This window comes from Dasypus novemcinctus, chromosome 3 (assembly GCF_030445035.2).
Source record: "Dasypus novemcinctus isolate mDasNov1 chromosome 3, mDasNov1.1.hap2, whole genome shotgun sequence".
Taxonomy (NCBI): Eukaryota; Metazoa; Chordata; class Mammalia; order Cingulata; family Dasypodidae; genus Dasypus; species Dasypus novemcinctus.
This window is the reverse complement of record NC_080675.1, coordinates 115,089,193-115,114,012: the sequence shown is the minus strand read 5'-3', so window position 1 is coordinate 115,114,012 and position 24,820 is coordinate 115,089,193. Positions and strand designations below refer to the sequence as shown.

The following is a 24,820-nucleotide window of genomic DNA, read 5'->3' as shown; positions in this document are numbered from 1 at the left end:
GAAACAAATATGAGTAAATTGCGTTTTGGTTTAGAGTTTGGGATGCAGAGAAAAGATTTTATTCCCTCTCTACCTGAAAGATAATCCCCAAAGGTACTTTTCCTAGGAAAGCTAACACAATATATTACTTTATTATAGTCCCCAGAAGACTACATCTGTATGTAGCTGCATCTGTGAAGCCCAGCAAGAGGATGCTGCTCAAATTCAGGATTCCTCTTCTGCATCCACCAGGTAAACATTATTTTCCCAGCATATTTTGGACTATATTAATTCATAAAATGGTTGTAATCAAATATGTACAGCTATTAGCTGGTGATCTTGAGCTTAGTTTTTATCCGAGGGACTATGGCATATTCTAGATGGGTTCATAAATGAGATATGAAGAATTTTATTTATTGTTTTATAGATATAGGATTTTTGTCTTTGCATGCCAGTTCTATCAATTTGAAGTGGCTCACTATTTATGAACATAAAATAATTTATGTAATTCTTAATTTCTAAGATTATTTCTTTTTTCTTAGTTTTGGAAATAATGTTTGCTTGGGTTTTTAACTTCCCCTTATTTCCCCATTGCACACATTTTTCTTTAATAAAAAATCTGGGGTGCTTAAAGTTATTCAGACTTGATGGAATTAATGTTTTCCCATAATTTCTTTACTCTGTAATCCCTTAGAGGAACCCTGAAGCAGAAACAAAAATCTGAGTTAAAAGGCATTTTTTCCCTCTGTTCTAATAAAGAGTAGCTCATTTGTAATATATGATTCTCATATTTAGTATATGTTAATAAGTAATGCCTGTGGGGATAAGCTTGTATTTTCTTTATGAAGTGATATTCAACTCTAGAGTTCAGGGGTTTCATGATTGTGGAAGGTGTTAATGTTTTGTCAGTAGGTATAGTTCTAATAGTGGTATTTACAGCATAATTTTCACATTCTTCATTGATATAAGAACCTAGAAGAAACATTTGAGTGCTTTTATTGGGCATTCTAATTATTAAATATAAGTTTGTTGGTATTCTTGAGTATTGAATAACACAGATGCCAAGGAGATCATATCCTCTATTATATTGGAATTTTTTTAGGTGAAATGCCACTTGGTGGGTTCCAAAAGTGGTGTGGTAATGGCCCAGCAATTACTAAATTTATTGATGACATTTTATTGCTTTCCTATTTTATTAGAGTATCTTAAATAGAAGGGTGAAGATGTTGGTAATATTGTTTAACCTTGGTATAGAACAAGGGCCTGAGAATCTGGCTAGATTTGATTCTAATTGCTTCACAGGCATACCTATACTCAGCAGAATGATTATGAGTTTGTTAAATATAGAGATTTATTTTTCTCTGTTTCACTTTGGATTAATTTTATCAATGCATTTTTTTTGGGGGGGGGGGGGTGGGCGCTAAAATTTGCTTTAATATCACCTTCCCAATCTGGCATATAGTTAAGTGACCAGAATAGAATTGTGTAGCTGCTACTAGTGGACAAAGTGAGGTATGGCCCTTCTTATAACATACTGGATTTCTTTTGACTTCTTTCTTCTTTTTTTTTAATTCTTATTTTTTTCTTATTCTTTCTTATTTTTTTTGGACATTAATAAACATCTTTATGGTCGAGTTTTCTTGGTTGCTTTATGTCTCGGGATTCAGAAAGTATGAAGGAAGGGGGTACTACTTTTTGCAGTATGGATTGCAATTAAGGCTTTGTTTCTTACCTACTGTTGTATGTTGATCTTTTTGTTTTAAGGTTTTTTTTTTAATTAGGGAAGTTTGTGTATTTACAGAACAATCATGCATAAAATATACTACCTATTTTAGTTTGCTATAGGGCTGCTGATGCAAAATACCATAAATCTGTTGGTTTTTATAATGGGTATTTATTTGGGGTAAAAGGTTACACTTCTGAGGACATGAAATGTCCAAATCGAGGCATCAGCAGAGATGCTTCTTCACCAGAGTCAGCTACTGATGATCCTGGTGTGTTACCACATGGCAAAGCAAGATGGTCGCCCATCTTTACCAAGGTTTCAGACTTCCCCTCCAGAATCTACCATCCCTTTGGAACTCAGCTGTGAGCAACCAGGTACAGGGCTTGTTTCTTAGGGCTTCTGTCCTTACAGCTCAGCTGTGGGCAAAACTGGAGTCTTTCTCTCACATGGCAGAATCAAACATGGCATTTTCCATTTTTCTGTCTGTCTGTGTGTCCATTTATATCAGATTCAGCAAGGGGAGGGGACTCAACCTGTATCATGCCTCACTGATGTAGTCCAACCAAAGCCCTAAAGCAGTCTTATCAAGTAATCTAATGAAAGGCCTCTCAACCGAATTTAAAGCCTTCGAAGGCTATCACACACAGAGTAATAGATTAGTTGACAAACAATATTTCTCTTTTTGGGATTTATAAAGTAATCTCAAACTGCCACCCCACCCTACCGCCAACATTGCCTATATTGACCTTAGTCAGAAACTTTGTCAACCAAAACAATATATATGAATTTAGGGGAAAACGACTGATTTTTTTTTTTTGACACTGAGTATATCCTGTTTTATTGTTTATAATTTGCATGGAAAATGATGAGCTACAGTTGTAGGACAATAAATCAATGGTTACATTTAGACCTGGACTTTTGAAAACTTGCTTTTCATTTTAATAATTTATCATACTTAACAGCTTATATATAAATCCTGATCACAAATAATCTTGAAGTGTTAGTTAGCTTAGAGGTGAACAATTAAGAAACACAAAAGAAAGTCCACATGGATCTAACCTTAAATATCAGCATTCATATTACAAGAAATAAGAATATGTTTTAAAAAAATAAAATTATTAGGCCAAGTCACTTAACATATATGTAAGAGAAATAAGGGAAACAACATTTTATTAATATTCATACTTATTTCTAATTTACCTTATTTCAAAAGGATCCTAGATGTGATAAAATGGTATTTTGGTATCTAAACTTACCAGCTTCAGCTTATACCAGCTTGCTACCATGAAAATCCTAAAACCTCAATTTTCTTTTTAAAAAATGTTCAAGTTGGGAAGCTGACTTGGCCCAGTGGTTAGGGTGTCTGCCTACAACATGGGAAGCCCAGGGTTCAAACCCCGGGCCTCCTTGACCCGTGTGGAGCTGGCCCATGCGCAGTGCTGATGCGTGCAAGGAGTGCCCTGCCACGCAGGGGTGTCCCCGCATAGGGGAACAGCACGCGCAAGGAGTGCTGCCCTGTAAGGAGAGCCACCCAGCGCAAAACATTAACTTCAGCCTGCCCAAGAGGCACCACACACATGGAGAGCTGATGCAGCAAGATGATGCAACAAAAAGAAACACAGAATCCCATGCCGCTGACAACAACAGAAGCAGACAAAAAGAACACGCAGCAAATGGACACAGAGAACAGACAACTGGGGAAGGGGGTGGGGAAGGGGAGAGAAATAAATAAATAAAAATGAATCTTTAAAAGAAAAAAAAATGTTCAAGTCAACTCTTATTCAACTTTTCTCCTTCATAGCAGCTAGTTTATAGATACTGAAGAGTTAAGAATAAAGGGGTGTAACAGATGGAAAGCGAAAGTACAATAACTTACCTTCAACTCTCAAAACTAGTGCTTGAATTTAGAACCAAAGCCTTTTAACAACTGGCAGCAACACCTAAGTCTTAAGAGACAAATAAAAAATATTTTCTTTGGGACAATTGCTGTCTCAAAGAACAAAACCAGGGTTCCTTAAATTGCCCTCAGTGTAATATGTGGCTTATTATAAACGGAAAAATCTGTAGCAATGTCATATAACCATTGTGTCACAACTGATCAGTATTACTTAAAAGGAAACCAAAAAACAAACAAACAAAAAATCACACCAGCCATGAATTTCCACAATGTACACATGAGGATTAATTTTTGTGTGTGCATTCTAGGTTTTTTTTTGGTCTCTCTATTTTTTTAATATTACATTCAAAAAATGTGAGGTCCCCATATACCCCCCACCCCACTCTCCCACTCCTCCCCCCATAACAACAATAATGAGGATTAATTTTAATCTGATTTGACTCCTAGATACTAACTGATCAATGAAATATGGTATGGAAAGGTCACAGAGTAAAAAACAAGCATTGGATCAAATTCATTCTTCTTTACCCAGTGAACCTTTATTTGAGCAGTATGAAACAGAAATTCCCGCTAGTGGTACAGCATTGAATCAAATCATTGAGAACAGTCCATCCTTTGCTGCAGAACATCAGAGTGAGGAAGGAAGGGAGACCTTAGGAAGCAATATGAATCTTCGTAATCACTCTGAAAGGGGAATAGATTCCAGAAGCTTGTAATGCTTTAAGCGTGCAAAATGAAATTGCATTGGCTTATACTGACTTTTATGATCCAGATGGCAAACCTGGAGAGGATAATGACCATCTTCAGATTTCTGCAGAAGTTGTGGAAGGTAGTAGGTATCAGGAAACATTGGGCAACGCAATGTTTGAGTTGAAAAATGGAGAGGTAGAGACATATGCAGGTCTCTTTACCACTAGCTCCCTTTATTCACTGTGAAAAAAGAGAAGAGTTTGAAAAGCTAGATTAACTGCACCTTTAGTGAAAAGTTCTAATGGTGGTACTGAGTTAGTCCACCCAACAACCTGGAATTTTAGAGGTCCTCTTCTGTAGATGAAATTGTTAGAAAGAAACAACAAAATAATATTAGCCAGAAAAGACAGAGAAAAAATTCAACTGAAGATTCAGTCTGTGCCCCAGGGCATATTTGTAGTGAACTAAATACCAGTAAAAGGGACAATAGCCAGGGAAGTTCTCCTGAATGGGTAGGGAGACCAAAAGTTAGAAAACTGGTAAGTTCAACCAGGTGGACCAAGAAAGAGGTGTTAATAGGCATGAAGCTAAACAAAGAAGTGTTGAGAGGTGGAAGGAGGCTTTGCAAGTTTAGGAAAATGGTTCAGATGACTTCTTAAAATGTGGAGACTATGATGGAGAACATGACTGCATGTTCTTGGTCCATCTTCTGCCAGAGTTACACAAAGGGAAACTAAACAACCAAGTGACACCAGAAATTGGAGCCACAGGAGGAAGGCAAGAAGTTGTGGAGAACACTTTTTGGAATGGCTGTGGATATTATTACCATGACAAAGATGAAGATAGTTCTGAATGCAGTGATGGGGAATGGTCATTGATTTTTCTGATACAGAAAGAGATAAGTCTTCAAGTGATGAGAGTTGGGAGACTCTGCCAGACAAAGATGAAAATGAACCTGAACTACATAGTGATAGCAGTGTCCCTGAGGAAGAAAACAAGAGTGCTGTCTTCAGGAAGGGGAACAGACATCTTTGGAAGGAGAAATTCCTTAGTTGCAGTACAATGAAGTCAGTGAAAGCAGCAGTGATGAGGGGAATGAGCCTGCCAATGAATTTGCACTACCAGAAGCTTTTGTGTTGGATAGTAACAATAACCTTGCGGATGACTCTAGTGTGAGTGAAGACGTAGATGTGGACTGGAGCCTCTTTGATAGATTTGCAGATGGACTAGCAGTTGCTGAAGCTATGTGGTTCCTCAGTTCCTCACCTACATGTCATTAGAAGAATGCTTAGCTCAGGCTATGGAGACTGCCCTGGCACAGTCTCATCCTGTGGATGTTGAGGTTGCCAATCCACCAGCCAGTAAGGAAATCATTGATGGTCTCCCAGAGCCCCTTGTTCTTGAAGATTATGCTGCTGTAGGTCAAGAACAGTGCTGTCCAATCCGTTACAGTTAGTATATTAAGGATGATATAGCAACAGAGTTACCCTGTCATCATTTCTTTCACAAACCTTATGTATCAGCTTGGCTACAGAAGTTGGGAACCTGCCCTTTGTGCCGACGACTATGATTTTAACATTAGTCATTTGACTCATGCTAACATGAGAATTCACAGTTCTGATATTTGATATGATTCTATTAAATATTGCTTATGTTGCAGTGAGACACCTTTTGGTCTCCAAAGAAAGAAGAGTGGTTCTGATTCATTCTTTGAAGTGCAACAAAATAAGCAACTTGATATTTGTCTCTTGAGGGGAAAAAATCCAAAATAAAATAAAATTTTGTTTTAAAAGTGAAATTCCATTGAGAAATTGTACTCTGAATAAAGTGCTGCTGAGTAAAAAGTGCACACTTGTGTTCAGGGTGGAAACAGTGGTAACTGAATTCTTGAAATGATTAATCAAGTTTTTTTCACTTCTAGCTTTTGATTCACTTTCATTGTTACTCAGCTATTGATATGTTACGTATATTAAAGATTCAAACATGGGCATTCAGTGCATATAAAAGGTGAATTGTCTCTTTAATTGTTTTGTCTTATGCAACTAATATTGTTTGAGCATCTGCTGTGTACTTAGCATTGTACTAAGTACTTTTTTTTTAAAGATTTTTAAAATTTCTCTCCCCTTCCCCCCCCGCCCCCCCCAGTTGTCTGTTCTGTGTGTCCGTTTGCTACGTGTTCTTTTTTGTCTGCTTCTGTTGTTGTCAGTGGCACGGGAATCTGTGTCTCTTTTTGTTGTGTCATGTTGCTGTGTCAGCTCTATGTGCGGCGCCATTCCTGGGCAGGCTGCACTTTTTTTCGTGCTGGGTGGCTTTCCTTACAGGGCGCACTCCTTGCGTGGGGGACACCCTTGCATGACAGGGCACTCCTTGCACGCATTAGCACTGCATGTGGGCCAGCTCCACATGGGTTGTGCTAAGTACTTTATATACATACATGATCTTTTATAAAATTTATAAGAGGTAGGTGTTACTCATGTGTCTCCTGATGATTGTGCTCTTACCTCTTCTCCTTTGAACCCTGTATCCTTATTCATTTGAAATTCCTGAGAGATAGGATACAAACTACAACAACCAAATGTATACCAGGCTCTTCCTGGGTAGGACTCTATTCCAAGTCCGTTTTTGATCCCTTGTTCAGGTAAGCTCTGCTAAGCAATATAGAAACCTCAGAAACTTCTACATTTCTTCTTTCCTTCAGGATCTAGAGTAGAGCAAGCCCTGAAAGGCACTTCATGCTTACTTTTTTTTTTCTGTCTACCTAGGTCATATTATTTCTTAAGGATGAGAGCACCTCTCAAATGGAGACAGCCCTGGCTCTATTTTTCTCTGGTCAAACACTTACAGCAACATATGACGTAATTTGTAGACCCCATACCATCCTAGATGTTATCTCCTGGATCTCAGTTTATCCCCTGTAAAATCTGACACACAAAACCAAAACATATATCAGATGTGGTCTTACCATGGTCAGTTCAGAATAGATTCCTGTTATCTTTATTATGGCTACTATACATTTAATGTAGCCTAAAATTGCCTTAGTGTGTTGTTTTTGCTCTTGTTTTGTAGGACATTGAGTTTTATTGAGCTTGTAATTTACTAAAATGCTAAAACGTATGGGTTTTTCACATCAGTTTGCTACTTAGTTTAATCTGAGAGTAGATTTTTATAATGAATTGAGAGAACATTCATCCTTTTGTTCAAAGTAATTCTTTAATCAGATGTTTTATATTAAGTCCTGTGCTATGCACTTTAAATATCAAGATAAATAAGACACATTTCATACCAGTGGGAACATTGAGTTTCTTTATAAGCTGCTATCTTGGAAATAGCCTGGGCCGTTTTTTGTTTTTTTTTTTAAGATTTAATTTATTTATCCCTGCCCCTCCCATCTGCGCTCGCTGTCTACACTCTGTGTCTGTTCGTTGAGTGCTCGTCTCTTAGGAGGCACCAGGAACCAAATCTGGGATCTCTTATGTGGGAGGGAGGCACCCAATGGCTTGAGCCACCTCCACTCCCTGCTTATTGTGTCGTTCATTGTGTTTCCTTGTTGTATCGTAGTTGCATCTTCTCATTATGTCATCTCATTGCATCAGCTCAACATGCATCAGCTCACTGTCTTGGTTATCTTCTTTGGAGGTATTGGGAACCAAACCCGGGACCTCCCATATGGTAGGCAGGCACCCAACTGCTTGAGCCACATCCACTTCCCAGCCTGGGCCTTTTTATTCTAATGTATTGTTATGGATATTTAGGAAGCCCCATAGGTGCCTCAGAGCTTTATGGTATCTGGTTTATAGGAGACATTCAACAAATACTTAATAGGATAAATGAATTACTGATACCCAAATAGAAAGACTAAATGAAAAAGAAATTATACTGTGTTTTGAGAACTGTCTTTGAGGAACCAAATCATTCTGAAATGATTAGCTATAGATATATTAGTAAGGCTAGCAAAGCTAGAATCTCACAACTTTTCCTTTATGTGTGGATTTCTTTTCCTAATATTATTGGTTAGAAGGGGGATAAAGAGTATCTAGAATGCTAGAAGTTAGTTAGAGAACATTCAAACCAATCTTAAAGCCAAAGGAGGCATCTTGACCTAACTTTTTTGAAGTAGATTCTTAGACTTTCTTTTTTTTTTGTCTATTGTTTTGATAATGGCATTCTTTGCATCTTCTAGTTTTCCTCATTTTTCTGTGTTAAGTTTTAGATTTTGTACCTAGTGATGGGAATAAATTTTATGACTATTTTGTGAAATAGTTATCTCTAGTATTTTTCCCCCCATAGGAGTGAAATTAGGATGAGAAACCTCATATTGTTATATGGTTGGCCACCTTAATTTCACTCTTCCCCACATCTCTCAAATTGTCAAAGTGTGCTTCCCACCTGCCAGTATTGACATACATACATACACTCTTGCTTATTTGACATTGTTTTTTCATGTTGTTGATTTTCAGGGGGAACTTGCTTCATTTTCCAAATACTCATGAAGAAGAGAAGGAAAATTTGGAGCGTGACCAAAGGACCATACAGAGTCAGCAGCTTATGAAGCCCATTAGCACTGTCAAGGACCCTGCTTCTCCTATGTCCCAGCAGATGGCCAAACATGGGCCATCTAGTCCTCAAGGAGAAGCGATGGAAACAGATGTACTAAAAGGCCAGAAAGAAAGACAGAATACCAACCAGGAGAAACTTAGTAAGGCCTTGTTTGAAAGGCCCAGCCAAAATAACATAGGAATCCAGACCATAGAGCATTCCCTGTGGGTCCCAGAAACTGTTTCAGCAGCAACCCAGACTGTAAAAAATGTGTGTGAGCAGGGGACAAGTACAGTGGACCAGAACGCTGGAAAACAAGATGCTATAGTTCAGACTGACAGAGGGAGTGGTGAGAAACCATCCAGTGCTCCTGGGGATGATACAGAGTCACTCCATAGCCAGGTGAGAGAATGGGTTGCATGCCACAGGGAGTCCAAGTTTCAACTCTCTGGCTTCCCAGATAATATAAGTTGTGGCATTTCTTTCTAACAATTCTTAATAGATATTTACAGACCAGGGGCTAATAGACAAAAACAATTTATCCAGGATAGAGATGGCATAGTGATAATTGTGGATAGTCTTTTAGGGAAAATGAAATGATGTTAGAGTTTGTCAGGTAGGTCTTTACTGGATAAGAAAGCCAGGAAGATAGTCTGGATCCTATAACATTCTTTTATGTTCAGTCTCTTCCTCCTGTCTTATTTTACCCTCCTTTCTAACCACTGGAGCTAATTTCCTCTCCTCCGAGTTTTCACCCAGGAACTGAGAGAGTAGAAAGTAAAGGCAGGAGTAGGAAAAGTGTGAAGAATGAAAAACACAGTATTGGAAACAAAAAGAACAGTAACAGGAATAGAGAGAGACAGGGGAAAGTCCCCCAGTGACTTAAGACTGCAGAGAGAAGCTAAGGCTAGAGATAACGGGAGGAAAAGGATTAGGGCTGATGCAATTGAGGCTGGAGGAAGAATGGGTTCCTGGGAATACAGTCCTGGGGAAGTGAAGATACTCATAAAAATTGAGAAGGTAAAAGGGTAAGAAATGGTAAAATGTGCTAACAAATAAGAGGAAGTTCACAAAATTTCATGAGGTAGCAGTGGGTTTCATGGCAGGGAAAATTTGGAAGGTACTAAGTGTGATTAACTTGCCTTTTTGGTTGCTCTGGTAGATCGTCTTCATTTAGGATTTGTCTAGGAAAGCTTCACTAATGATGTGCTTCTCATCCAAGTTGTTCGTTTTTTATAAAAATAAAATAATGTAGTTCCTATTTATTGAATACCTACAGTATTATCAGCACTATATGTTCAAGGCAACCATGAGGCTGGTGTTACATAGTCACATTTCACAAGTGAAGAAACCAACCCAAGGAAAGGCTGAATAACTTGGCCAAGATTTTGCTGTCAGTAGGTGGCAGAACTGGACTTTGAACCCAGCATATCTGATTCCAAAGTGGTATTCTTTCAAACCCTGTGTTATGTTGTTTTTCTGTTTTTTTGAATCATGACCTGTGCAGTCTTTTTCTGTTTGTTTATGCCTTTGCAGGAACTGCAGAAATTCTGATTATATTACACTTTTACAGTAACAACATTCTTCGAGACTGAGGACCTTATCTATCAGTTCTTACAGACTCAGATGTAGTGGCCATGGCATATCAGACCCTTGTTTGGCTTCTGTTTATTTTCATCCTTAAAATGCTTACATTCTGCCACATAATATTTTGGCTTCTCTGCCTTTTATAAAAAGAGTTAAATTCTATCTTTTATCTTTTATTGTGGATATATATATATATATATATTTTTTTTTTTTCATTTTAACCATTATTACCATTTTTTAAAAGTATACAGTTCAGTGGCAAGAATTATATTCACATTGAAACATTACTACTATCTCCAAAACATTTTCATTACCCCATAGAGAACTCTGTACCCTTTAAGTTATATCTCCCCAGCCCTCTTCCCTGTAGACGTTGGTAACCTCAAATCTACTTTCTGGTTCTATGAATTTGCCTATTATAGATATTTCATATAAATGGAACCATGCCATCTTTGTTCTTTTGTGCTTGGCTTATTTCACTCAACATGATGTCTTCAAGGTTCATCCAGGCCGTCTCATGTACCAGAACTTCATTCCTTTTTGTGGTTGAATAGCATTCCATTGTATGTATATACTACATTTTGTTTATCCATTTATCTCTTGATGTATGCTTGCATTGTTGCCATTTTTTGGCTGTTGTGAATTTGGTACTGTGATCAGATTCCCAAATATCTGTTTGAGTCTCTGTTTTCTAATCTTTTGGGTGTTCCTATATATTTATATACCTAAGAGTGGAATTGCTGGGTCATATGGTAATTCTATGTATAACTTTTTGAAGAACTGCCAAACTGTTTTCTGCATTGGCTGACTGTTTTACATTCTCATCAGCAGTGAACAAGGTTCTACTTTCTTCACATCCTCATCAACACTTGTTGTTTTCCATTATTTCACTGTGGTTTCAATTCGCATTTCTCTAATGACTAAAGATGTTGGATATCTTCTTAGGTGCTTATTTGCCATTTGCACATCATCTTTGGTGAAATGTCTGTTCAGGTCCTTGGCCCATTTTTAAATTGGGTTGTTCATCTTTTTGTTGTTGAATTGTAAGAGTTATTTATATATTTTGGAGATTATACCCTTGTCAGATACGGGATGCAGATATTTTCTTCCATCTTGTACGCTGTTGCTTCACTCTCTTGGTACCATCCTTTGATGCACTAATGTTTTTAATTTTGATGAAGTTCAGTTTATCTAGTTTTTTGCTGTTCCATGTGCTTTTGGTGTTTTTTATATTTATATGTATATATGTATATATGTGTGTGTATATATATGAGGAGTTGTGAACTTAAAAATGTCATGCATGGGGAAGTGGACTTGGCCCAATGGGTGGGGCATCCACCTACCACATGGGAGGTCTGTGGTTCAAACCCCGGGCCTCCTTGACCCGTGTGGAGCTGGCCCATGTGCAGTACTGATGTGCGCAAAGAGTGCTGTACCACACAGGGGTGTCCCCCATGTAGGGAGCCCCATGCGCAGGGAGTGTGCCCCGTAAGGAGAGCCGCCCAGCATGAAAGAAAGTGCAGCATGCCCAAGAATGGCGCCACACACAGGGAGAGCTGACACAAGATGACGCAGCGAAAAGAAACACAGATTCCTGGTGCCACTGATAAGGATAGAAGCAGTCACAGAAGAACACACAGTGAATGGACACAGAGAGCAGACAGTTGGGTGGGGGGAAGGGAGAGAAATAAATAAAAAATAAATAAAAATCTTAAAAAAAAAAGTCATGCATAATATACAGAATTCCCATACAACATCCCTCCACCAACACATTACATTATTGTGGAACATGTTACAGATTATGAGAGAACATCATCAAACTATTGTCACTAGCTATGGTCTATAGTGTACATTTAGTTTTTGTGTGTGTGATATTTAAGAAACCTTTGACAAACCAAAGGTCATGAAGATTTAATCCTCAGTTTTAGTTTTAAAATTTTGGTCTTTGAGCCATTTTTAGTTTTTTGTATATGACTTAAGGTTAAGTCCAACTTCATTATTTTACATGTACCTATCCAGTTGTACCAACTCCATTTGTTAAAACTGTTCTTTCTCCATAGAGTGGTCTTGGCACCCTTGTCAAAATCAATTAACAATTTCTGGGCTCTCAATTCTATTCCATTTATATATATATATATATATATATATAGACCATGCTAGTATCACACTGATTTGATTACTGTAGTTCTTCCCCCTGTCCCCCAAGGTGGCTCCCTCATCTGTCTGCTCCTCTGTCTGCTCGTTGTGTCTGCTTGCTGTCTGCTTACTGTCTGCTTTTTGTGGCTGCTAGTTGTCTGCTTGTCTTCTTTTAGGAGGTATAGGAACTGAACCCGGAACCTCCCATGTGGGAGGCAGGCACCCAACTGCTAGAGCCATATCCGCTCCCAAACTAGTTATTCTTTATGTTAGAATTAGATACAGAATATTAGTATTTCCTATTTCTGAAAACAAGGTCAACTCTTTAGCCATAATATAGTCTTTGGAATAGATTAAATATTTTATATTTAATACTAGGAGAAGTCACTGTACCTTGTTCCAAGTATAAATAAACTAATTTTCACTACTAATATACAGGAAAAACAGACCGCACTGAGATTAGTAGGTATGCCATTCTGGTTTTATATAAAGGACTAAGGAATGCCTTCCTTTTACCAGGAAATGCTGAAGAGCTGTTTCAAGTGTAGACTGCATACGAATTGACAAATCAGCATCAAAATCAGAGAATTACCATCTAAAAATAGTATACTTTTAGGGGTCAAAGTTTCACCTAATTACTTCCAGATATAAGTACTAAAAGTTCTGATTTTGATGTAGAAAGAAATTGGTCATTTTAGGTCATGCTGATACAAATTCTTCCTAGTATCTGGCTATACTGTTGGTCCATCCCTGGTCTTATCTATAGGTGAATGGAAAACAAAGCAGCTGGAACATTCCATCACACTAGATTCATGGAACCTCTGAACAGTGCTCATGATGAAGAAGTCGTTTTGTGAACCTGTCAGTTTGCCATGAGGCCCGTGCTTGTGTTCTATTTCCACATCACAGGGAGAGGAAGAATTTGATATGCCTCAGCCTCCACATGGCCATGTCTTGCATCGCCACATGAGAACAATCCGTGAAGTACGCACACTTGTCACTCGTGTCATCACAGACGTGTATTATGTGGATGGAACAGAAGTAGAAAGAAAAGTAACTGAGGTAATATACACCCTGGGACTAAGTGGCACATTTTCTATAGAAAAATCACTGTCTCCCCATCTTTCTTATGCAACTAGCTACTAACATTGTTTTTCTTCATCTTTATATCAGAAAGTAAAAAGTGTAATGTACATTACTACAGTATATAAGAACTGAGTTAAGAAACAGAAGTGAATTCTATGAATTCTCTGTTTTCCCCAGCCATGGGTTTGCTTTTAGACCTTTGACCAGTTACTTAACCAGTACCATCTTGCTTTCTTTTTCTTGTAAAGAACGGATTGATAAATCTCTATGAATCTCTCAGTGTAAATATAAAGTTTTCACTGTTTTTAATTCTTGAAAACTTTATTAAAGTTTAGAACTCCTTGTTTAGTTGCACATGCTTTCTCAGTGTTTGTTATTGTTCTCTCATTATTTTCTCGTGTTTACTCATTGTGTTCTTTCTTGGTCTCTGTGAGTGTGATTATGGACCTATTGGTAAGAGGTGTACCTTTGCTTCTTTTAGTAGAATTCATTACAGACTTATTTCCAATGTTGATATATTAAAACAGGCATTTGTTGTCTTACATTGGACATCGCATGCTGATTTTGTGTATATTTAATACTAGCCAGGGTTATATAGGTTTTCTATATAGGTTTGGGATGTTTCTTGGTGTATATGTTAAGATCTGGGAACAATTTTATTAATTGATAAGCAGCACAGCTTCCTTCCTTCCTTTTCTGTCTTTTCCCAGATACTTTAATTTTACCTGCTGGCCAAATAGGAAGTTATATCCAGGGAGAAGTAAATTCAGGTATATAGTTTTATTAAACAGAAATGTTACTGCTAATGTTCAACAGTGGGCCATTGTGACCCTGATGTCAGTAACCATTGATGTTAATTTAGGACTGTGCTGGGCACTGGAACTAAGAAGATAAAGACAGTGTCCCTGTTGTCCAGGACTTAGAATTGGCATGCAACAAACTCAAAACTTGTTGATTGCTGTGGAGAAAGGTGTGTTAAAAAAGAGGGGAGGGAACCTTCAAACCTATCTGAAGGAGACTAAATGGCCTCATAGAAGATGTAGTGCTCAAAAGAGTGTGGTGGATAGCATTGAAGGGAGAGAAGGGCATCATGGGCAGAATGAAAAGTTGTTTAAATATATAGACAGTATATCATGCTTGATGAATGTCTAGAAGCTCAATATGACAAGAATGTGTCCAGGTGAATGGGGATAGATGATGCTGGAGAGATGGTAAGGGCCCACAGCATATAGAAATGATTTAGCTTTTTATCATCATTGTGTTGGGTATCCTTTAAAGAGTTTTGGGGAAGGCAGTGACATACTTAGATCTGCGTGTTGGAAAGGTCAGATTGACAGCAGTGAGGCAATGGATTGAAGTGAGTTGAGATTAGAGGCATAGTTCAGGTAGGAGGGAATGAGTGTCAAGTTAGGACAGTAGCAGTAGGGCTTGAGAGGAGAGTAATATATACAAGAAATATTTAGAAAGTAAACTTGATTGGCTCTGGTGAACCTGGGAGGAATCTAATATCATTCCAGGGGTTTGGGCTTGAGCAGCTCGATGGATGGTGGTAGCATATACTCATGGAATGAAAATAGGACACCGGGTTGAGATGAAGATCCTTCATTCAGTAAATAATTACTGAGAGCCCATTTTGTGGCATGCACTGTGGTAGATTTTGGGGATAGGACTATTAAGGTCTCTGTCTTATTCTGGTAGAGGAGACACACAGGAAAATAATTAAACCAATGCATTAAAAAGATCATTACCGGCCAATGTGGATCCTGGCCCTAAGTCATTATAAGAACATGGTCTTGGCTTCTGGACAGTTGCAGTGCAGTACAGCTGGCCTACTTTCTAATCTGAGATACAACCTAGAGTCCCAGCCCTCTAAGCAGGCCTTGCCCCGACACATTTACCATGTATGCCCTCAAGAGAGGGAAGTGACTCAAGTTTTGTGCTCATAGCACCTGTTTCAGTCAAGTGGCTCTGGCAGATCATGTTAATTTAGTTCCATCTAGAGCAGGCAAGTTGGAATAAGAGTAAATGGTAAGTGGAGAGTGGCATAGTTATAACTGATATTTTGGATGTGATACAGTTTCTGGTAATGACTGTGGGAGTAGATGGCTGAGGTAGAATAGAGGTAAAGGTTAATGGTAGAAATTGGATCAGAAAACTGGGAGGTAACAGATGGATCATTCAGTGAATGAACGTAAGCCACTAAGAATGAGGCCAGAAGTAAGATTTGGAAAGGAGGAGAGGCTGTGAACCAGGAATTAAGGTCTTCAGTGCATGAGAGAGAGTGATTGGGAGGATATTGTTGGATATGGAAGGATAACAAGGAAGTAGAGGAGCTAGTTTAACAGAATGGTAAGATAGTGGTTTGTTTGGAGTGGGAGATGGTGAGATTGAAATGGTCTGCAGTTGTCAATGGGGAATAAGGAGGTATCTCATCTCCAAACTCTTGTATTGAGGTTTGGTTGAGAAAAACAAACGTCTGCCAGAGAGAACTACAAGGGATGTGGGATCCACCTAGGATACCCAGGATACATTTATTAGGGCAAGGGAATAGAGGATGGATACTGAATTCAGTATTGGATGAGTTGAATTTCAGGTGTCTGTGGTTCATCGAAGGGGAAGAGTTTAGTAGGCATTTGTATCTGTGAGTTTGGAATGAGTATGGTGAGAGTCATGAGGGAAATTATGTGAAAGTGAGAGAAGGAATGAGAACAGAGTCCTGGGAAATACCAGTTTTAATGGGATAAGCAGAGAAAGGGAAACTCCAGAAGAAGCATAAATAGGAGTAGCCAAAGTAGTTGAATGAAAGGAAATAAGAGTGATTTTATGGATTTTAAAGGAAAAGAGATTCTGAAGAAGGGAGCAGTCAAAAATAGAATCATTTAATCATAGTATTATCTGTGTGTATATGTATTGTGTGTGCATGTGTATACTTGTGCATACTGCTCTATCCTCAGAGTGATTGTAAACTCTTTGAGGAAGAGTATATCTTATATTTCTCCATATCCTCTGTGACTATTAGCATAATATTGCATGAACAGTCTAGAGCAGTGAGGCAAGTGTATGGCACCCATGCTATAATTTCTCAGTCTTGTGCCCATAGTAGGCATTGCTGACTGCTTTTACAACCTTCTATCACTCAGCATCGGAATTAGTCTCAAAAAGCTTCTTAAAACTGAGCTAAAGGCAACCAAACCAATCTACTGAAGTAGACATATGAGATAAAACCAGTTTGATATTCCTGTGGTTTATAGTTACTGAAAACTCATATTTTGATCATAACCTTTGGTCTTCATTTTTCCAGACAATAATACCAATTTTATACCTATTTTTGCCTGTAAGTTTCTATTTCCTTGATCACTTTGGAAAGGCTGTATAAAGTAATGTCAAAACACATCAGATACCACCTACTGCTAATTAAGTACCCAGAAGGGTTTCTAATCATCAATAATTTTTCTCCCCTAACCTATCTGTCTGCCTGTCTTCTGTCTTCTCTCAGATAGGGATTAATCTCTGTCCTCTGCATTAGAACACTTTCTTGTTTCTTGGTAGTATGTAGTCATGAACTTGTTCAATAAAAAGAATTTAACTTAGCTCAGTATTGAGTCTCTCTCTTCCTAGACTAGTACCACATTTATTTTTTATTGAGGTATAATATAGTCCCAATATAATTCACAGATCTTAACCATTCAGTTCAGTAGGGTTTGACAGTTGTATATATATACCCATGAAACTACCACCCAAAGCAAGATACAGAACATTTCCGTTATTCAGAATTTTTCTCCTGATTCCCTCCATTCTGAGTTGAAGTTCCTTGCCATGACCAGGATTTTTCAACCATCGCATTACCATTATGTTATTATGGCTTTTTTAAGCTTCTTTATCCATTTCTTCCTTTCAGGAGACTGAAGAGCCAGTTGTAGAATGTCAGGAGTGTGAAACTGAAGTTTCTCCTTCACAGACTGGGGGCTCCTCAGGTGACCTGGGGGATATCAGCTCTTTCTCCTCCAAGGCATCCAGCTTACACCGCACGTCAAGTGGGACGAGTCTCTCAGCCATGCACAGCAGTGGCAGCTCAGGGAGAGGAGCCGGACCACTCAAAGGGAAAACCAGCGGGACCGAACCCGCAGATTTTGCCTTACCCAGCTCCCGAGGAGGCCCAGGAAAACTGAGGTGCAGACAGGGTCTCCAGAGGGAGAGCCACAGCAGGGGCAGGGTTGCTGGCATTTTAATATCACAGGAAAAGGGGAGTAATGGGAAATTGACCCCATCCTCTATCTAGGATAAATCAACTCCTCTTTCTACCCATTTGTTCATGACCTATTTTGGGTTTTCCTGGGAGGTCTGGTAGAGCCCTGTGGAAGGTACATATTGTTGGCAAAGACCCTGAGGGGGCTTTAGGAATGTTGGGGCACCTGTTCCTGCCACCCCCACATTCTGTAACCTATGTGTTTTGGTTGGGAGTACACAAAGTTTGGATAGTGGCCCAACTTGATGTATCCCCTACTTTTTTTGTTTTCCACTTCCAGTGTTCAGAGCCTGAAGTAGAGAAGGCAGGGCAGAAATGGGTGTGCTGTTTTTGAGGGCAGCAGTAGGAAGCTTTGTTAGGAGGGAATAGGGTTACAGAGATGAGAATATTCTTCACTTGTTATCCCACACTCCCTACTTCTTGGCTGAAATTTTGGTGGTGGGTGTGTAAACCATTTTCCTGCTGCCCTAGAGACCCAGCATATGTTGGGCTAACGTGTAGTCTGAGGGCCAAGGGGAAACTTTGTGAAGAAAGGATTCAGTAGCAGGTGTTGTTATCAGACTAACCTGTCTTCATTCTCTAGTCCTAGAAAAGGGGTCAGTCAGACAGGGGCGCCAGTGTGTGAGGAGGATGGTGATGCAGGCCTTGGCATCAGACAGGGAGGGAAGGCTCCAGTCACACCTCGTGGGCGCGGGCGAAGGGGCCGCCCGCCTTCTCGGACCACTGGAACCAGGTACCCGGGTAGTGTGAGATATACTTAGTCTATGGCTTGTTCAGAAAAAAAGGGAGTAGAGAGAAGAGAGGGGTGTAGAGAGTATGTGGGGTGTCAAGAGGGAGAAACGGGGCCCACACTGACTGGGGAGTGGGCAGAAATGGGGCCCACACTGACTGAAAGACCAGGCTCATGCCTGTGATGGGATTATCAAAGAATGGGCTGAAGAGACCCATGGACGAAGAGGTGGGAAAATTGGTAGGTATGCACTCATCTCTCTTATTCTTATTGCTTTATCCTATCTTTTATCTCTCTTAGAGAAACAGCTGTGCCTGGCCCCTTGGGCATAGAGGACATTTCACCCAGCATGTCACCAGATGATAAATCTTTCACTCGTATTGTGCCCCGAGTGCCAGACTCCACCAGACGAACAGACATGGGTGCTGGTGCTTTGCGTCGTAGTGACTCTCCAGAGATTCCTTTCCAGGCTTCTGCTGGCCCTTCTGATGGCTTAGATGCCTCCTCTCCAGGGAACAGCTTTGTAGGGCTCCGTGTTGTAGCCAAGTGGTCATCCAATGGCTATTTTTACTCTGGGAAAATCACACGAGATGTCGGAGCTGGGAAATATAAATTGCTCTTTGATGATGGGTACGAGTGTGATGTGTTGGGCAAAGACATTCTCTTGTGTGACCCCATCCCACTGGATACTGAAGTGACAGCCCTTTCGGAGGATGAGTATTTCAGTGCAGGTAATAAAAGAAGCACAATCGGTAGAGATTTACTATGCCCTGGGGCAGTACTTGGTTCTGTCAGCAATTACAAAAAAAATTCACTCTGGCCTGAGGACTTTTCTGGGTTCTCTAAAGTCAGAAATCCCCTTCCTACAACACTGGTTACTCTCACCACTGATTTTTTTGTCTCTTTGGAGCTTCCTCGTTTTTTTTGTTTTTTTTTTTTAGGTACTGGGGCCGGGAATTGAACCCGGGACCTCGTATGTGGAAAGCCCACATTCACTACTGAGCTACACTGGCTTTTGTTTGTTTGTTTGGAATAAATTTTTAATTTTGGAAAAATTTTAAATTTACAAGACCGTTGCAAAGATAGTACAAAGAATTTCCGTATACCATTCACCCAGCTTCCCTTATTGTGAACATCTTACATTAGCAGAGTACATTTGTCAAAACTTAGAAACCTATCTTGGTACATTACTGTAAGCTTAAATCTAGACTTTATTTAAATTGCAGCAGTTTTTCCATAATGTCCTTTTTTTCTATTCCAGGATCCAATTTAGGAAACATATTGCATTTAATTGCTTTGTTTCTTTTGGCCTCTTCTGATTTGTTGCAGTTTTTTAGTATTTTGCTTTTTGTCACCTAGACAATTTTGAGGCATATTGTTCAGATATTTTGTAGAACGTCCCTCAACTTGAGTTTGTTTAATGTTTTCTCATGATTAGACTGGGTTAGGAGTTTTTGAAAACTGTGTCCCATAAGTGGAGTGTCCATCTTCATCACATGATACTGAGGGATACCTGATATCTAAATGGCAGCATTACCGGATTAACATCACCGATGATGTTAATCTTCATTTCTTTGTTGTGTTTGCTAGGTTTCTCCACTTTGAAGTTACTGTTTTTCCCTTTTTATCCTCTATTCTTTGACCCCTGATTTCTAAATTTACTCCTTGCTCTGATGGGAATCCAGTAGTTGAGTGTTGCAGATATAATTGAAATATTTTTGCATGGAAATAAATTGTTGGTGCTGTGCTTGTACGTGTACACACCTTCTACTTATTTGCTGGTTTTTATTTTTATTTTTGAATAGTACTCTGGCTATTGAAGTCTGGCTCAGCTCTCTGTTTTGGTATCCTTTCCTCTGATTGGTTGCTGTTTGCCACTTTGTTTCACTGTCAACTGGGCTACTTCACCTTCTAGTTTTGAATAACACCATTAGCTGTATGTGTTATCAGTTAGGAGTAGCACAGGGATTTAATGAACTGTGATTCACAATTTATTTATGTATCAGATACATTCTTTCTTCTGTCAGGTGTAAAGGCCACTCTTGCAGGTCCACATTTGACCCTCTTAAAACAAAGTAGACAATTCTGTATTCAGAGTGCCTCATGGCATCCAAGGGGTGGAGATTCTGTGTCCCAGTTATTGAGGCTGTCTACTAATGTCAACACTAGACTGCTCTTAGTTCTAGTATTTCTTCATTGGTGTCTGTTTTGACCTTGGGTTTCTTTGTGCTTTGGGGAAGGTTTTTGCAATTTGGTTTGGTAGTAGGTATTTAAGATATAGAATGAACAAGCAAGGGGGAAAAGTGATTCTTGGCATACATGAGGAAAGAACCAAGGCCTACTTTCTCTGTATTCTTTCCCTTGGTGGGGACAGGCTCTGGGTTTCTTTTAGTCCTTCATTTAACACAGGCTAGGGAGAGAACAAAATGGACTCTTCTGTTTATAGGAATGAAAAAGTGTTTATATTATTGCCTTGTTTTTTTATATTGGGTACATCCCTATTTTTAGACTGAAATGATCCTGTAAATTATTGATTGATTGAGAGGTTATTAGTCATCCAAAGGGGTGCTGATGCAAAGTACCAGAATTCAGTTGGTTTTTATAAAGGGTATTTATTTGGGTAGAAGCTTACAGTCACAAGGCCCTAAGGAGTCCAACTCAAGGTACCATAAAAGGTACTTCCTCAACCAAAGTCTGTTGCCTTGTGTTGAGGCAAGATGGCAGGCAATATCTGCAAAGGTTTCCTTCCTCTTAAGGCTCCGTGGTCCCAGCTTCTTCTGATCTCAGCTGTAGGCTGGAATAAGGCCCATCTCTCTCCCTGGGGCTTGTTTCTTTTTGGGCTCAGCTGCTCTGTTCTCTTTATAAGGTCAGCTGCAGACTGTCAGGCTCATCTCTTTTCCCAGGGCTTCTGCCACATCTAATGCGCTTTTTTTCTCTGTGTGTCTACTTCCATGTTCTTGATTGAGCATCTGCCTATATAGCCTACCAAGGGGGGCAGGGACTCAACTCTGCATGTCCTAATGATGTGGTTGAATCAAAGCCCTAATCGTAACATAATTTAACCAAAGGCATTGCAGCTGAATCTAATACAATCAAAGGGTATTGCACCCAGAGGAACAGACCAGTTTTACAAACATAGTATCTTTTTTGGAATTCATAAATAATATCAAACTGCTACAGAGAGGAAAGAGTATTATCTTTAAACAGGATTGGAAAAGGATCTTGTCCAAGATCATACAGCTTGATGGTAGCAGAATTAAACCTAAGTTCAGGTCTCAAGAATTCCAACCCAGTTTCCTTTTACCATATATGTGTTCTTTCTAATCTAAAGTCCATACCTTCATGTCGTGGATCAGAGCAAGAGCTAGAAATGATAGGGAAGGGAAGATCAAGCAAGGTTCCTTTTTTCTTTTCTTTATACCTCTATTCTGATTTTGCTGCACACACTTAAACATACACAGACACATGCTTTTCTCCTAGAATGATGTCATCTTTCACCTACAACTTAACTCAAATTTATCACTCAGCCTTCAAAGAAACAAAGAAGGAAAGGTTTAGTAAGTTATAATGGGATCATTAGAAAGCACATAACATTTCACTTCAAGAGATTAGAACCACTAACAACCCATAAGGTCTACTTTGAGGATTAGCTTTAATTTATTTTATAACTAAAGATCTCCTGTCAGGAAATTTTCCTTGTCCCAACTCCACGGAAGCAGCTACATATATCCTAGATGTTGTTGTTTTCTGAGATTGATGGCTGGGATATTTAATCTTAACCTCAGTCTACTATTGGATCTCTGGGTCCCTGACTTGGACCTGCTCTGCAGAGTCCTTGTAAGAGGGTGCCAAGCAACCTAAGACAACAGTAGACTTGTTTTACATTTCTCTCCCACCCTAGGAGTGGTGAAAGGCCATAGGAAGGAGTCTGGGGAACTGTACTACAGCATTGAAAAAGAAGGACAGAGGAAGTGGTATAAGCGAATGGCTGTCATCTTGTCTTTGGAACAAGGAAACAGACTGAGAGAGCAATATGGGCTTGGCCCATATGAGGCAGTAACGCCCCTCACCAAGGCAGCGGATATCAGCTTAGGTGAGGCCTTTGCTTCCTGAACAACTGCCTTTGGGCCCCTGCCCTGCTTGGGATGGGAGGAGTAGTTTTTGGAGTAGTGGGTTATACTTCCCTAACTTGTCATTTTCCGGAGCACTACCTTTCTCTATTTCCTAATGTAAGTCCTCAGGGTCTTTCTGGCCTCCTCAGTTCCATAGGGACCAAATACATCTTCAGTCACAGCAAAGATTAGAACAGAAAAAAATATGGTGGCTTTAGAGTAGGCTGCTGACCGCTGTGGGAGGTGGGGGAAAAATGCTGTGGCATCTAGTCCAGGCTGTGCCCAGCTTCCTGGAATTCAGGGTCTCAGACCATGAGAGTTAACCAACCTTTGGCTTATCTTACCATAGACAATTTGGTGGAAGGGAAGCGGAAACGACGCAGTAACATCAGCTCCCCAGCCACCCCAACTGCTTCCAGCAGCAGCAGCACAACTCCTACCCGAAAGATCACAGAAAGCCCTCGTGCCTCAATGGGAGTTCTCTCAGGCAAAAGAAAACTTTTAACTTCTGAAGAGGAACGGTCCCCTGCCAAGCGAGGCCGGAAGTCTGCCACTGTGAAACCTGGTGAATGCTCCCTTTTCCCTCATTCTCCTTCAGACCACAGCAGATTATAGGGTCAGCTATTGCAAGGTGGAGCCTAATATATGAGAATGGCTCCTCTGAACTGGCTACAAAGTTGGGGTCCCACATAAGCCCATAGGCAGTAAGCAGAGATGGCTTATTGACTCCTCCACATCTTCCTGGAAAAGTCCAGTGGGAGTAGATAGGAGGCCAGGACTTGGTCACAAGCACTCATTGAAGAGGAAGTATTGAATTTTAAGCAGATTCAAAATAGGTGAAATTTGTCTTAGGTGTCTTCTGTTGTGTAACACTGTCTTCTTGTCTCCTGGAAACTGTTCATCTTTCCTTTGTGCTCAGGGCCCTCTGGCTTTCTCAGACTTCCTATTGAAAGGCTGTACCTCAGTCTTTGTAATTACCCCTTACCCCAATCCCCACTCTCACCCAAACAACTCCTTTCCAGTCCCTTTATGCTTGATATTATGAGAGACATCAATTCTTCTCTTGTTTTTTGAGTTTCTTTTGTGATTCAGACCTGGCCATGGATTTTGGGGATACAGAAGTAATGTAATCAATTTCTGCCCTGAAATAACTCTGAGCATAGCAAACTGTGATTATTACATTGTCCAGAGCTCTTTTAGTTTCCTGTATATTTGAGTTGTGTTACAGCTGTATTTCCCTAACACCTCTGCAGTATTTCAGGGTATTTGAAAACAACAACTAATAATAGCTGATGTTTACTGAATATTTACCATGTGTGAGACATGGAGCTAAGTGCTTAAAATATATTAACATAATTTCTAGGAGGTATAGGTGGCTAGAATTCATTTTCCAGTTGAAAAATCTGAGGCACAGAAAAGCAGGCCAACTTGCCCAGGGTGACAGAGTTAAGCCAGGGTTTAAACTGAGGCAGTCTGACTTCAAATTCCAGGCTCATAAATACTTCATCATCTTGCCTCTGAGACTGTTCTCTTGCTGCTGCTTTTATTTTAGGGAGGCATGACCTGGCAGTTATCTAAGCCTCCTAAAGAACCTACGATGCAGCTTCTCCAGGTCAGCTATCTGCTTTCTTCTCGAGGACTTATTGGGGCACTCCTAGCATGGGTGTTCTGGGAGTCCTGGCCTGGCTGGTTCACTTACCCACCCCTAGGTGTTGAAAACTGGAATGTTGAAGCAGGTTGTTTTGATGTGGCTCTAATGACAAGTAAAAACACTTCACTACTAAATATTCTATGCACCATTCTGGTGAGTGTCAGGGATAGGTTGGGGGTATCTGCTAGGGATATTTCTTAGTAATAAAAAATTTCTTTTTTTTTTTTTTTTTTTTTTAAGGTTGCTTCAAAATATCACATATCCTGGGGAAGTTAGATCACTGGGCAGAGAAAGTAGGCTGAAGATTTCCAAACACTTTTCACCTTTACCTATTCCATTTTTCTATCAGAACCACCTCTTTGTTTGGAATATCAAGGAGTATTTGGTTTGGCTATATAAAAACAATACTAGTTGATTGTCATTTTTTAAAACAATGTATGTGCA

The 24,820-nt window shown here is 39.6% G+C and overlaps 1 protein-coding gene and 1 pseudogene across 24 annotated transcripts in view; both read left to right on the top strand.

Annotated features, from left to right (window-relative positions):
* The window catches only part of TP53BP1 (tumor protein p53 binding protein 1), an 88,733-nt gene that overhangs the window by 57,703 nt on the left and 6,210 nt on the right, over positions 1-24,820 (top strand). For 17 of the 24 annotated variants that reach the window (XR_011648418.1, XM_058294040.2, XM_058294034.2 and 14 more), the window contains 8 exons: positions 139-231; positions 8,750-9,230; positions 13,461-13,613; positions 17,536-17,807; positions 18,467-18,616; positions 18,914-19,344; positions 22,515-22,706; positions 23,075-23,290. Coding sequence is in view for 23 of the 24 variants with exons in the window: in XM_058294040.2 (XP_058150023.1) it covers positions 139-231; positions 8,750-9,230; positions 13,461-13,613; positions 17,536-17,807; positions 18,467-18,616; positions 18,914-19,344; positions 22,515-22,706; positions 23,075-23,290 (1,988 nt within the window). In the remaining variant the exon portion in view is untranslated. Of the gene's footprint in view, positions 1-138; positions 232-8,749; positions 9,231-13,460; positions 13,614-17,535; positions 17,808-18,466; positions 18,617-18,913; positions 19,345-22,514; positions 22,707-23,074; positions 23,291-24,277; positions 24,378-24,820 lie in introns of those variants that run through there. The other 7 variants (XM_058294027.2, XM_058294026.2, XM_058294030.2 and 4 more) reach the window with 2 other exon arrangements.
* LOC139438189 (E3 ubiquitin-protein ligase Praja-2 pseudogene) lies at positions 4,076-5,862 on the top strand (annotated as a pseudogene).